At 36.6% G+C, this 14,978-nt stretch overlaps 1 protein-coding gene across 1 annotated transcript in view; it reads right to left on the bottom strand.

Moving 5' to 3' along the window:
* The window catches only part of ANKRD31 (ankyrin repeat domain 31), a 129,400-nt gene that overhangs the window by 21,418 nt on the left and 93,004 nt on the right, over window positions 1-14,978 (bottom strand). The window contains 3 exon segments of the mRNA XM_060007007.1: window positions 1,245-1,385; window positions 6,886-7,885; window positions 10,453-10,549. Coding sequence (XP_059862990.1) covers window positions 1,245-1,385; window positions 6,886-7,885; window positions 10,453-10,549 — 1,238 coding nt within the window.

Genomic DNA, 14,978 nt, shown 5'->3' with positions numbered 1-14,978 from the left:
TAGTACCATATTCACACTGTGAGCATAGATTCAGTTTCAGCAAAACAATATCATCTATCATGAATTTAAGAAACTTTGCAATAAAAAGGGATTTCCATGGGTAAAATGTTAATTACTAACATGCAAATATGATTTATGAATCCATGGAAAGGATTAGGCAGGTTGAATTGAAAGCAGATGGCCTGGTGACTCCAGTAGTGGGAAATAAAAAATAATAATAATACAGGAAAAAAGGAACACAGAGAGACTATAATGTAAAGCAGAGAAAATTTAAAATGTGCTCATGTAAGTGAAGGAACTGAAACACTGTTCTGGAAGCACCTGCAACAGAGGTCTAGGAGACCAGAATGCAGAGTTTAGGGACTAAGACTGAGATAGGAGCTAGAAAGGAGAGTGGGCAGAGCTGAGTTGGACAAAAAACGAGAGAGGAAACCACCTTCTATTACTGGTGCACTGAGACTTACTGTAATGGCTAGTGGAGGTTAAAGGTATTTGCAATTCTGTGAAACAGTAATGGTGACTGTCTGATGACTCACACTTTCCTGGGTGAATCATTGCAATACTGTTCCCTGAAGGGGTGCCATGGACATCTGGAGGTGGCTGATCACTGGACCTCAAGGGTGTCAGTCATCGATACTCTTCAAATTGGTTATTAAACTGGGCTTATAACTCAGAAGTCAGAACTGAGGGGGAGACCACTAAGTCTGGGAAGTCTGAATAAAAATTCAGAAATATTTTTTGGGGAGGCTAGCAATTCATGGATAAGACTATGTTCAAACACAAAAGTGCACCATAACTTCTGTGTGTCTTAGGCCCCTTTATCATAATTTTCGTCTTTAGGGGAATATTTTGCTTTATTTTATCAGAATACTAGTAACATATTAATTAAATTATCAATTCACCAGTGGTTCCAAATTTTCTATGTGGAGTCACAGGGACCTGCAATCACTGTGGAGGTGAGGTGGCAGGGACAAGAGGGGAAGATCGGGGGCATTCAATTTTCTGAGACTAGGTGAGGAACAAGGAAGGAGAGGCTCAGTTAGCTGTGCAATCCTGCTGTGGGGAATTCTGGCAAATAGGAATTGTGGGAGAAAGCATGTAGTACACTGCAGAAGGGATGCATGAGGACAAAACTAATTTGGAGAACTTTCAGATTTCTTAAAAAAAGGAAATAGTTTTATCATAAAAAAATATGTACCTTTCCATTTGAATATGAAGTTAAAGATAACTTAAGAATGACCCACCTTACTCCAAGCATAATTCCAGGTCACGTAACTATCAGCTCCTAGAAGATCCTTGAGCCAGATGACTGGGTTTTGATAAATCTGACCATTTTCTACCTTAATTTTGCCATTCAATAAAACACTGGCTTTATGGGTAGTCTCCTGAGGTGAAAAATAAAACAAAAATTAGGATTAAAAAGTATCTGAAATATATGAACTTCTGCTTCTGTCCATGATGAAGTAACAGGGACCAGATTTACCCTAACACATGACACAACCAAAAAAAAAGGCAAACTAAATATATGAAACAATGGTTTCCAAGATACCAAACATCAGGGAACAAAGTACAGTGATCCTGAGAAATGAGAAACTAATGAGGTGAGCCCTGTAATTGTCCCAACTCACTGCCTTGAGAGTTTCCATGTCATGTTACAGAGAGAGGGCATCCAGGCAAAACCCGTGGATTCTCTGAGTTGAATAGACAGAGCATAGTCTAGGGAGGCATGATGGCTAGAGTCTGCAGGACAGAGTACTGAAGAAGAGAGAAATATATAGAGAGAGAACTCTGCAGATCTTCAGAGAACTCTGCAGAACTCTGCAGATCTTCCGCTGAGCTGTGATTGGCCATGTGTGTGAGGAAATTACCCAAGCCTGGGAAAAGAACTACTTGAAAGAAGTAGAGGTAATGGCATTCTCGGGCATTCTCAAAGGGCAGAAATAGCACCTGTTCCCAATAGTAAGACTAGAAAAACCTCGAAACTGATGGGGCACTGGGAGGTACACAGAAGAGTCTTGCCTCTGTAGTGGGATATAATTAGCCTTAGACTGAACACTGATCCAATCCTGCCTAACAAATTATAAAAGCAAGACCCAAAAGGATAAAACTGTTTCTGTGTAAATTAACTATATTCTAGAACAAATATCCAAAATATTTTTAAGAATAAAAACATATCTGGCATCCAACAAGCTAAATTTCACAATTCTGGGATCCAATAAAAAATTAACAGGCCTAGAAACAGGTAGGAAAATAAACCCATATGGAGGAGAGAAAGCAATCAATTGAAAATGACTGAGAACTCTCAAAGATGTTAGAATTAGCAGATAAGGACATTAAATAGTTATTATATTCCACATGTTCCAAATGTTACATGGAGACATGGAAGATATAAAAGAAGACTCAAATCAAACTTCTAGAGATGAAAATTACAACATATGAAATGAAAAATACACTGGATGATATTAACAGATTAGACACTGCAAACAAAAAGATTAGTGAATTCAAAGACACAGGAATAGGAATGGCGTAAAAAACCCACAGAGAAAAGAGAATTTAAAAATAAGATCATCACAGTGAATTGTGGAATGATTTTAAGCAGCCTAATATATATGTAATGGGAATTCAAAAACGAGGGGAGGGAAGAAAAAATATTTGAAGAAATAATAGCTGAAATTTTTCCAAATTTGGAAAAAAAATTTCCAAATTCTTCTGTTTAACCTGTACTGGTGAGACAGAGTCTCTACCTTTGGCAAGGTGCTACTGAGACTATTGGGGTCCTGCTCACACTTGCCCTGGCTTGTAAGGTGGTAGTTTCACGTCAGGAGAGGCAAGTTGAAAAGGCAAGAGGCTAGTGTGCCCCTTTCCACTAAATGCTCAGATCCTAAAGCAGGGGTATAATTCAGAGAGAAGTTGCCATGTTCCTGCCCTAAGCTCCAGAGCCATGGCACAAATATTTTGCCTGGGAACAATAACAAACGTAAGAGAAGATGGGGATCAATACACAGACTTGCTACAATACATGGCCTACTCTAAAATATCTAAAATGCCCAGTTCCAACAAAAAATTATGAGACATGTGAAGAAACAGGAAGTATGACACATACAGCAAAATAAACTAACGAAAAAGCAACATAAACTGCCTGTGAGAATGACCAGGTGTTAGATTTAACAAAGACTTCAAAACAGCCGTTTAGAGCTTCCCTGGTGGCGCAGTGGTTGAGAGTCCGCCTGCCGATGCAGGGGACATGGGTTCATGCCCCGGTCCGGGAAGATGCCACATGCCTTGGAGCGGCTGGGCCCGTGAGCCACGGCCGCTGAGCCTGTGCGTCCGGAGCCTGTGCTCCATAACGGGAGAGGCCACAACAGTGAGAGGCCCGCGTACCGCAAAAAAACAAACAACAACAACAAAAAAACAGCCGTTTATATACATGTTCAAAGAACTAAAGGAAACCATAATTAAGGACGGAAAGCAAGGTATGATAACAATATCACAGCAAACAGAAAGTATCAATAAAGAAACAATTTATTAAGAAACAAAAAGAAGTTGAGTTGAAAAGTACAATAACTAAAATGAAAAATTTAATAGAGAGGCTCAACAGATTTTCAATGTCAGAAGAAAGAATTAGTGAATTTGAAGAGAGATCAATAGAGATTATGTAAGCTGAAGAAGAAAAAGAAAAAAGAGTGAAGAAAAATGAAAAAGCTTCAGAGAAATGTGGGACACCATTAAGCACACCAACATATGCATAATGGGAGTACCAAAAGGACAGGAAAAAGGAGCAGAAAAAATATTTGAAGAAATAATGGCTAAAAATTTCCCAAATTTATTAAAAAACATTAATCTACATATTCAGGAAGCTCAGTGACGTCCAACAAGGATAAACACAAAGAGAGACATAAATAGATACATAGTAAAAATACTGAAAGTCAAAGACCATAAGAAATTATTGAAAGAAGCAAGTGAAAAATGACTCATCACTTACAAGGTAAACCCCAAAAGATTAACAACTGACTTCTTATCAGAAACAATGAAAGCCAGAAGCAGTGGAATAACACACTCAAAGTACACAAAGAAAAACCTGTAACCAAGAATCCTATTTGCAGCAAATCTTTCAAAAATAAAGGTGATGTAAAGACCTCTTTTGAGAAAATTTGTTGCTAGCAGACCTGCCTTACAAAAAATACTAAAGGAAGTTCTTCAGGTTGAAATCAAGTGACCCCCAAATGGTAATATGAATCCACATAGAAAAACAAAGAGCATCAGTAAAAGTAATCACATATTATAAAAGACAGTATAAATGCACATTTCTTCTTTCTTTGCTTAACTGGTTTTTAAAACAATTGTACAAAACAATAGGGATATAATACATATATATTTGCAAAAGCACAAAGGCGGTGGGTGGAAGAAGTTTTACTGGGCCAAGAAAATGACTCCATATGGTAACTCAAATCCACAGGAACAAATGAAGAGAACCAGCAAGGATAAGTAAGAAGGTTAATATATCAAAAGTTATAAATATAAACTTGCTCTCCTTTCTTCTCAGCTCCTTTAAAAGTCACAAAATTTTATAAAGTAATAATTATAACAATGAATTATTGGCTTTATAACATTTACAGATATATCAATAATATATATAATAATAATATCACAAAAGGGAAAGAGGAAAGTTGAGCAACACTATAAACTAGACTGAACAGGCATCTATAGAAAACTTCTAATGATAGGAGGATATATACATTCTTCTCAAGTACACATGGGACATTCTCTAGCATAGGCTACACACTATCTAAGCCACAAAATAAGTCGCAGAAAATTTAAAAGGACCAAAATAATACAAAGTATGTTCTCTAAGAGCAATGGAATGAAATTAGAAATTAATAACAAAAAAATGAGAAACTCACAATTATGTGGAACTCAAACAACATACTCCTAAATAAACAACGGGTTAAAGAAGTAATCAAAAGGTAAATGAGAAAATACTTTGAGATGAATGAAAATGAAGGCAAAACATACTGAAACTTATGGGATGCAGTAAAAGCAGTGGGTTAGAGGGAAATTTATAGGTGTAAATGCCTATATTGAAAAAGAAGAAAGATCTCACATCAATAACCTAAACTTACAAGAAAGACACTGGAAAGAAAACAGCAAACTAAACTAAAGCAAGCAGAAGGAAGGAAATAGTAACTATTAAAGTGGAAAAAGTAAAACATGCAATAGAAAAATAGAGAAAATCAAAAAAATCAAAATTGGTTCTTTGGAAAGATTAATAAAACTGACAAACCTTTAGCTAGATTAACCAAGAAAAGCAAGAGGGAAGACTCAAATTACTAAGAGCAAAAATGAAAATGTGGACATTACTACTGACCTTATAGAAATAAAAAGGACTATAAGAGACACTATGAACAGCTGTATGCCAATAAATTAGATGAAATGAGCAAATTCCTAGAAAGATACAAATTACCAAAACTGACTCAAGAAGAAATAGACAATCTGAAAAAAAAACTATAAAAAGTAGACACAATTAATAATCAAAAAACTATCAACAACAACAAAAAAGCCCAGGTACAGATGGTTTTACTGCTGATTACTAGAAAACATTTTTAAAAGACTTAATACCAATTCACAAACTCTTCCAAAAAACAGAAGAGAAGGAAACACTTTGGAATTCATTCTGTGAGACCAGTATTACTCTGAGCCCAAAACCAAAGACAACACAAGAAAACTACAGACCAATATGCTTAAATGACTCTATGGACACCCTGTAGGAAGAAAGAGGAAAAAATACAAAAACAGTAGAAAACTTTTTTTTTAGCAATCATTTAGATTTTATACTTTGCGTATGTACATACATCAAAACTTGTTGAATTATATACTTTAAATACATGTAGCGTATTGTATGTCAATTGTATTTCAATAAAGCTGTTAAAAATAGCTGAAATACAAAGAATTATATTAGAATTTTATCATTGCTGATCCAGAGGAGTAACCACAGCTGTCAAAATTTTAGCTAATGTAACCAATAACTGAAATTTGAGTTGCTTTGGCTAATGTGAAGTAGGTATTACTTAGCAATACATTGGTTGACAGGCAAGCAAACAGGAACATCAAGGGATCTGAGATCAAGCTGCTAATTTAGTGTTTAAACTATAGTTTGGAGCATTAAAATTAAGTTTTTTTTGCTCCTAACTTATAAATAAAGCTTATTAACTAGGAAAAGTCTTATAATCCAGAAGTAGAAAGGGTTGAAAAAAGGGGTCATTTAGATTAAATTCCAATTAGCTTGGATTGGTTTTCTGTTGGACTGGTCCACAAGCAAAGCAGCATTCCAGGACCCTGCAAACTTTGCCACTCTTATATCCTCTTTCAAAAAATGAATAGGGGGAAAAGGGAAAGGAAGCCTCATTTGTAGGCATTTCTAGCAGAATCTTTTTTTTCCTCTTCTGTTATTATGCATATGTGATATTGTTTTAATTGAGTTATATTTACCCAAACTCCAAGTCACTTTCTGTTTCTAAATTGAGCTACTATGGAAGATGTGTTTATACTTAACCCTTATTAGGGGAAGCTTTAGCAGTACACACTGGTAGTTCCCAAAACTTTGGAACCAAACACAGCTCCAATTTACTATTTTTATTTTGTTCTTAAATCCTTCCTGCTGCAGTAAAACTAATTTTGGTCTGAGAGCCTAAAGGTGCTTGTAACTAAAATGTACAGGGCAATTTTAGAAGCATGATTTCACTTGCTAAGATATAATGGTCTGTCCATTCAAGAAGCCCAGCCAAACCCTATTCCCCTAATTAGAGCTAAACACTGACACTATGTGACAGCAACATTTACTCACTTACTTATAAAATTTACGTAATTTTAGAGAAAAAAAAAGGATACCTGTGTTTTGAATTCCAGAATATTATTTCCCGGATTAATTCTTCCTAGCAGTATCAGATCCTTTATCTGCATACATTTCTTTTTAGGAGTTGTGCTGTATTTTGAAGGATTTTTTACAGTATGTTGACGGCCAGACCCAGAGGAGGAGGAGCTCTGACTATCATTTGCATGTGGAACAGCAAGAGCTGATTTTCTAAGATAAGCTTTCACCTGATGCCCCGTATTACTGCCAAAGACATCAATCCCTTGATGTACCAGGGATTCTGATGTCCCCATATGTGGTTGCTGCGAAGCTGTTTTCCTGTTTCCTTTTTTTGGATCACAATTGGAAAGAGCCTGATCACAAATAATAGTTGATGGATTGGCATCATTGTGGGCAAATACACTTGCGGTTTCTGAAATCTTTAATGTGCCATTTACTGCTGAAGGACTAAAGGACTCATGCCCTTTGGCTGTAGTATCTGTAAGATCATTTTCTTTTTGTGAATATTCTGCTTGAGCAATAAAAGAAATAGGTTGCGATTGTAATTTAATCTTCTTAGTGCCATCTGAAAGTCTGGATTTTGATAATCTATCTAAGGTACAGTCACTGACACTTTGTTTAGAATTCAGTTCATTTCCAGAAAATTCTTCCCTTCTCACTGTCTTTGAATTTAGACAAGTGTTGGTATTTTGGTTGTCATGCCAGATTTCCAAAGACAACTGTGTTTCCTGCATGCTTCCACAAACAAGGCTGACAGGAGAAACTGAACATGACTGGGGCTGTACTGAATTTTCCAGACTAGTAAACTCTTGGCTGTCCTTTTCATTAGAGATTTCTGAGCTCAATGGCAGCTTCTTGAAACTAAGACCAGACAAAGATGTAACATTCTTATAGTTCTGAATTTTCTGGCTTATTTTTTTCTGTTTTTTTGCTACAAGTAAAAGGCTCTTCTGCCTTGTGGCCAAGTTAGCTAGTTGGTCTCTCAGGACTCCATGCTTAAATGACTCTATGGACACCCTGTAGGAAGAAACAGAAAGAGGAAAAAATATAAAAACAGTAGAAAACTTTTTTTTAGCAATCATTTAGATTTTATACTTTGTGTCAAATTAATCAGCTCAAAGTACACAAGAGACTATCTTTGCAATGTATATTCTTTGAGAGGAAACTGTTGCTTTACTTGAGGTAAATAAGTTTGCCTTTTTTAGGTGACAGCGTGGTTATCCACATTTATATTCACATCATTACATATCAGTTGTGAGTCAGCCCTAAAAGAGAAACAAAACTTGGGTTGTTTATCTAGATACCTAGTAGTCCTTTAGTTGGAAGGTATAAATTGATGGCCAAGGAGCAACACCATTCTTTAAGTTTGGAATTCGCTTACCTGTTTACAGTGAAATGGTGTATCAAGAAGTAAAATTTGGGAGTAAGTTCCACCCAAATTCCCTTAGTTATGGAGGACTGAGATTGTTTTGTGAATAATTATAAGTAAGCTAGACCTGAGAAATGTCAATTCATCAAGTACTTATTGTATTGGGTTGGCCAAAAAGCTCATTTGGGTTTTTCCACAAGATGTTACGGAAAAACCCGAATGAACTTTTTGGCCAAACCAATAATTGTACTTTGAATCTGTAGTGAGGTACTTTGAAGTGACTACCCAGATAAGCATTATCCTGTGTGCCCTCCTTAAACCAAGTCTCTCAGGGGCTTGAAGACTGAGTGGGAGGAAACTGGCTCATCCACACCTGTCTTTTGGTTATACTCAACTATTCCACACTGATCTTCAGGATATTGGACACTTTGTTTCCAGTAGCTCTCAAACTTTTTGGTTTCAGGACTTTTTTATACTCTTAAAAATTATTGAGGAATGCAAAGAGCTTTTGTTTATTTGAGTTATATCTATCAATATTTACTGTTTTAGAAAATAAGAGAAAATTTTAAAACACAAGACTACACAAGTGCACATTCCATTAGCTATTAGAGTGATGATATCATCACACGCCATGTGGCCTCTAGAAAATTCCATTGTACACTTATGAGAAAATGAGAGCAAAAGAGGGCAAATAACATCTTAATGTTATTATAAAAATGGTTTCGGGGGCTTCCCTGGTGGCGCAGTGGTTGAGAGTCCGCCTGCCGATGCAGGGGACAGGGGTTCGTGCCCCAGTCCGGGAAGATCCCACATGCCGCGGAGCGGCTGGGCCTGTGAGCCATGGCCGCTGAGCCTGCGCTCCGCAACGGGAGAGGCCACAACAGTGAGAGGCCCGCGTACCGCAAAAAAAAAAAAAAAAAAAAATGGTTTCAACTTCTTAGACCCCTTGAAATGGTCTCAGGGATCCTCAGGGACCATCTTTTTAGAGGAGCCGTTTTAAGAGAAAGCAATAGTATAGATACTTGTCTCTCCTAACACAGTTTAGAGTTGTCGGTACTGAACTCCAAACCAACTGGATGTCAAAGCAAGTAGTAGATGTAAGTGGAAGAAGCATCAAGAAGAAATCAGATTAGCAAATAACTGGTAGTATAAAATGCAAGAAGCTGGATAGATAGAGAAGAAAGAAGAAATTAATATCACATTTAAAACTACGTGAAACAAAGAGTTCAGACAGAAAATACAAATGCTCTTTAAATTACAAGAGTTTAAGGCAAATAGCAACATTAGTATGAAGACACACATATATAAAGGCATATTATTCAGCCACAAAAAAGAAATAAATCCTGCCATTTGAGACATCGATGGATCTTGAGAGCGCTATGCTAAGTGAAAATAGTCAGAGAAAGACAAATACTGTATGATCTCACTGATATTTGGAAGCTAAAACAAAAACAAAAAAGGCATAGATACAGAGAACAGATTGGTGGTTGGTGGAGGTGGAGGTGGCACGTGGGTGAAATAGGTGAAGGTAATCAAAAGGTATAAATTTCCAGTTATGAAATAAATAAGGCATGGGAGTGTAATATATAGCATGGTGACTATAGTTGATAATACTGTATTACATATTTGAAAGTTGCTAAGAGAGTAGACCTTAAAAGTTCTCATCACAAGAGAAAAGAAAAAAAGAATAGCAAACTAAAAAAAATAATGCTCAAAACAAGAAAAAATCATATAACAAATTTCTCAAAAAAAAGGATAAGAGGTAAATAATCAATATAATCAGGATAAAACTCTTTAAGGACCCTGAGAGTTTAGAAGTACACAAAACCACAAAATATACATGATTAAACTGCTTAGAAGAACAACATTTGTGATAGCATAAAAGAAAAAATTTTAATGTAAAAAATGTGAGTTTACTAAGGAAAGAAATTTACTTACGGAATTCATGACCAGAAAGGCTTTCATAAAATTCATGGCTGTAGACAACTTTTTAAGATAGGAAAATGTCCTTTTCTGAACATTTCAAATAATAAAGTAGAAAAACATCTTTCTAGAAAGTATAATTCCTCATAGAGGTAATAGATTAGATCACCTCATAAAGTCCTTTTCTGGTCCCAAGCAACATTTGTAATCTTAAGAAATTCTAGGCCTACTGTAGATAAAAATAGATAAATTCTGAAAACTCTAAAGCATTCCTATTTTTTTTTTCACTCACCTGTATTTTTTAGCTAAATCATCCCTTTCTGCCTTCTGTTTGGTAAGCACGTTGTCCATAACCTCCTTTATCTCTAACATCTTATCAGTGTATTGTTCTAGAAACATGGTAATAAAATAAAAAGTCAGTTAATTGAGAGATAAATGTTAAATTTGGTCACATAGGACTTAGCCTTACTGTTAATTAAAAAGCCATTATTTCCCTAGGAATTATGTCACTCTATGGAAGTACCCTGAAGTGTATAATTAAGAACATGGTATCAAGAAGAAGCAGGCCAGACTGAATTCTAATCCTGCTACCCCATTGACTAAGCTTTGTGAACCTGGACAAGTCACTGACCTCTCTGGTCAGCTTCCTTACCTGTGAAATGAGGGTAGTAAAGGAAAATAAATAGGAAGATAAATATTTTGTCTGTTAAAATTATGTACTTTTTAAAATACAAAAGGAATACATTGTCAATGTAAAGAAAATCTGCAAATAATATGAATGTTTATGGAGAAGAGAAGTCAGAGTATCCCACTCAACCACTCCTTCTCCTCAGTATTTCACTCCATGAAAGAGATTGCTGTTAATACTTTGGTAGGGGTGTGTTTGTGTGTGTAAACTTTAAAATATATTTATATAATATATTGTTCTATACTATATTTGTACTATATATAACTTATACGTACTTAAAAATAAGAGTCACTATCAGTTCTTTTTTTAAATTAATTTATCTTTTATTTTATTTACTTCTGGCTGCGTTGGGTCTTCATTGCTGCACATGGGCTTTCTCTAGTTGTGGTGAGTGGGGGCTACTCTTCCTTGCAGTATGCAGGCTTCTCATTGTGGTGGCTTCTCTTGTTGCAGAGCATGGGCTCTAGGCATGCAGGCTTCAGTAGTTGTGGCACGCAGGCTCAGTAGTTGTGGCTCGTGGGCTCTAGAGCACAGGCTCAGCAGTTGTGGCGCATGGGCTTAGTTGGTCTGTGGCATGTGGGATCTTCATGGACCACGGCTCGAACCCGTGTCCCCTGCATCGGCAGGAAGATTCTTAACCACTGCACCACCAGGGAAGTCCCACACTGTCAGTTTTTGTTCTTTACACTTAACACTTAGATAGGGCTATATGATATCTACAGTCACTTATTGATCTATATAAAATTACTTTTATAATAATTAAATTTTTCCTACTTTCTTCCATTGCTTCCCAAGGCATCATGACCTCCCGCATCACAGATTCACAGGATTTACATGTAAAGTCAGTTATGTCCAAACCCAGATTCCCAAATAGGAAATTTCGCTTAGATGAATACATTTTATTTCTTTTAAGCCTACCTGCTATTCATTTCATTTTTGGCTTTGTTTCTTAAGCTTTTTCCTAATTCTTTTAGACCAATGCATATTTTTCTAGATAATTTAACTAGACAAAATCAGTGGTGAAAAATGACATGAAGTTCACAGTTGGAATTTACTCCAGAACCTCTCTCTGCAAATCAGACAAATAAGTATAGAGTCTGTTCCCAGACTAGTTTCTATCTCCCTATTATTATGGCAAAAGATTAGTTTCACGATGTGATGCATATGCTAACAAAGGGGAGAAACTTGTATGATAATTAAGAATTTAGATATAAATTTTTTAGCAGATTTGACACTTTAATAAAAAACATTTAGGGCTTCCCTGGTGGCGCAGTGGTTGAGAATCTGCCTGCTGATGCAGGGGACACGGGTTCGAGCCCTGGTCTGGGAAGATCCCACATGCCGCGGAACAACTAGGTCCGTGAGCCACAACTACTGAGCCTGCGCGTCTGGAGCCTGTGCTCCGCAACAGAGGCCGCAACAGTGAGAGGCCCGCGCACCGCGATGAAGAGTGGCCCCCACTTGCCGCAACTAGAGAAAGCCCTCGCATGGAGACGAAGACCCAACACAGCAAAAATAAATAAATAAATAAAAATTTAAAAAAAAAATAAAAAAATAAAAAAAAATAAAAAACATTTACATTATCTATGTCTCCTGTTACATTTGGGTTTTCTAACTGAATTTTAAACCACTGGTAAAAATAACATTATCATAGTAACCAAAAGATTCTATATATTTCTATAAGAATGGATATAAAGATGTTTTACATGTAACTTGATACTATATACTTATTTATCAAAGAGACAAAATTAATCAATGGTATCTTAGAGAAAACCTAGAAATTGCCCTAATAGTGTAAGATTTTAATATGTGATAATAAGGCACTGTAAACAATGAAGATGAGAGGAATTATTCAACAAATAAGACTAGGCAAATGGGGTAGTAATATGGGGGAAAGCCCTATTCTATCCTTATACCGTATGTGGCAGAGAAATTTCAGTTGAATTATAGAGTTAAGATGCTTAGAAAAAAAACATATAAAATGTTTAAAATGAACATTTTTTTCTGTCTCAATTCAGTTGAGGCACTAAAAATATTTGACATCAATGTATATAAGACATCAACAAGAAAAATTTACAAAGAAATGTACAAAAAAAATTCGTTACTCTTGGATCCCTCAACCAGATCAAAGATACAAAAGATGTCAGAATATGGAGGTGGTGACTTTGTAAAGCTGTTTCTTTAGAGAGCTGTAGCTTCACTGGGTGGGATTCTCTATGCTGAGCAGCAAAAGTGAAAGGCGAGGGCGTTTCTCCCCTTTACTTCAAGCCTAAAGGGGGAGTTTCTCAAAGGACTACTAAGAGTGTAACAACTTTCTGTTGAGGTGACAATGGACTCATATCTGACTTCCTCTTTGACCTTGAACATCTAGAGGTTGAGACCCTGAAAAGCAGGGAGCTTCTACAGCAGGGCAAGGAGAAAGTTGCTGCTGTGCTAGGAATTGATTGTCCTTCCTTCTAACAGTGGGTCCAAGGAGCCAGGATCTTGAAGACAGTGTGGAGACTGCCCTGTGGTCCTGCTTATGAGGGTTTGTACCTGAGGGTGACAATCTGTGTAAGGTGGACCCAGGAAAAAAAAGAAGCTGAGAGGAGACTGAGAGGGCCCCGGGAAAGAAAAATGTGCACTGTCACATTATGGGAGCTATGTAGAAGTTTCAGAACAGCCTCAGAAATTTTGTTTGGAAGAAACTTAGTTTTAAACAACTGCAAAAGAGTGATGGCGCCAAACACAGTCAGGACTTGATCACCAGCCAAGAACTCTAGAGTCCTACTGCCTTACCTCTCCTCCCCTAAAGGGGCAATGAGACCAAAAATAGGGATCATGATTAGAATAGTCATGGTGATAAAAGAATCATGGTTATAACAGAATAAAATTAAGTTACAAAGCCTGGGGGTGGGGAGGGGAGGAAAGTTTCTAATCTTAGAAGCAGTAAAAGAAACAGCAAAGAGGCTGATACATTCTACTATACAGAATTTGAGAATTTCTGTATTTAAGCACACACTAACATGTTATGAATAAAAAGACAGTTAAGGGGTGAAAAAAGTATTTGCAGCAGTTATGGCAGAAAAGGGGTCAATAACTTGATTATATAAAATGGCTCCAATTTATTAACAAACAGGAACAGTTAGTTCATGAAACAGAAAATAAAACTAGTGAAAAAGTACCACTAATAAAATCAATAAGGCAGATGAAAATACAATGCATTTTTTTATTAAATTAGTAAAAATTTTTTTTCTGTAAAATTATTTAAAATGAAAATACTGAGGCTATTAGCAGCGTGAAGGCAAACAAACATGAATGTGTGTTGGCAGAAGTACAAATTATTATGTAATACTTTAGGAAATCAATTTATCAATATGAACCAATAGATTTTATAATGTTTATATATTTTTGACCCAATAATTTCAATTATGTTAATTTTTCCTAAGAAGATAATCCTAAATCCAGAAAAAACTATGTGTTGTAGTGTAATAGCAAAAAATTATAAAAATCTAAATGCTCAACAAAAAGGGGAAAATTAAGTAAACCATGGAACATTTATTGAACATTTACTATGTAACCACTAAGAATGATGACTATGACAAAAAAGAATGTAAAAACAGCACATCTAGCACACCTACCAAAAAAGATATCCTACATCCAAAGACAAAGAAACCACAATGAGACAGTAGGAAGGGCACAATCGTGATAAAATCAAATCCCATACCTGCCAGGTGGGCAACCCACAAACTGTAAAATAATTATACCACAGAAGTTCTCCCAAAGGAGTGAAAGTTCTGAGCCCCGTATCAGGCTCCCCAGCCTGGGGGTTTGGCAATGGGAGGAGGAGGCCCCAGAGAATCTGGCTTTGAAGGCCAGCAGGGTTTGATCGCAGGAATTCCACAGCACTGCGGGAAACAGAAACTCCACTCTTGGAGGGTGCACACAAGGTCTCATGTGCACCAGGACCCAGGGAAAAAAGCAATGACTTCATTTTAGCCTGGGCCAGACCTACCTGCTAGTATTGGAGGGTCTCCTGCAGAGGTGGGGGGTGGCTGTGCCTCACTGCAGGGACAAAGACACTGGTGGCAGTAGTTCTGGGTAGTACTCATTGGCTTGAGCCCTCCTGGAGGGCACCATTTTCTTACCAA

Source organism: Delphinus delphis, chromosome 3 (assembly GCF_949987515.2).
Source record: "Delphinus delphis chromosome 3, mDelDel1.2, whole genome shotgun sequence".
In the NCBI taxonomy this organism is placed as follows: domain Eukaryota; kingdom Metazoa; phylum Chordata; class Mammalia; order Artiodactyla; family Delphinidae; genus Delphinus; species Delphinus delphis.
Note: the sequence above shows the minus strand (reverse complement) of the source record. Positions and strands in the feature narration are given on the sequence as shown.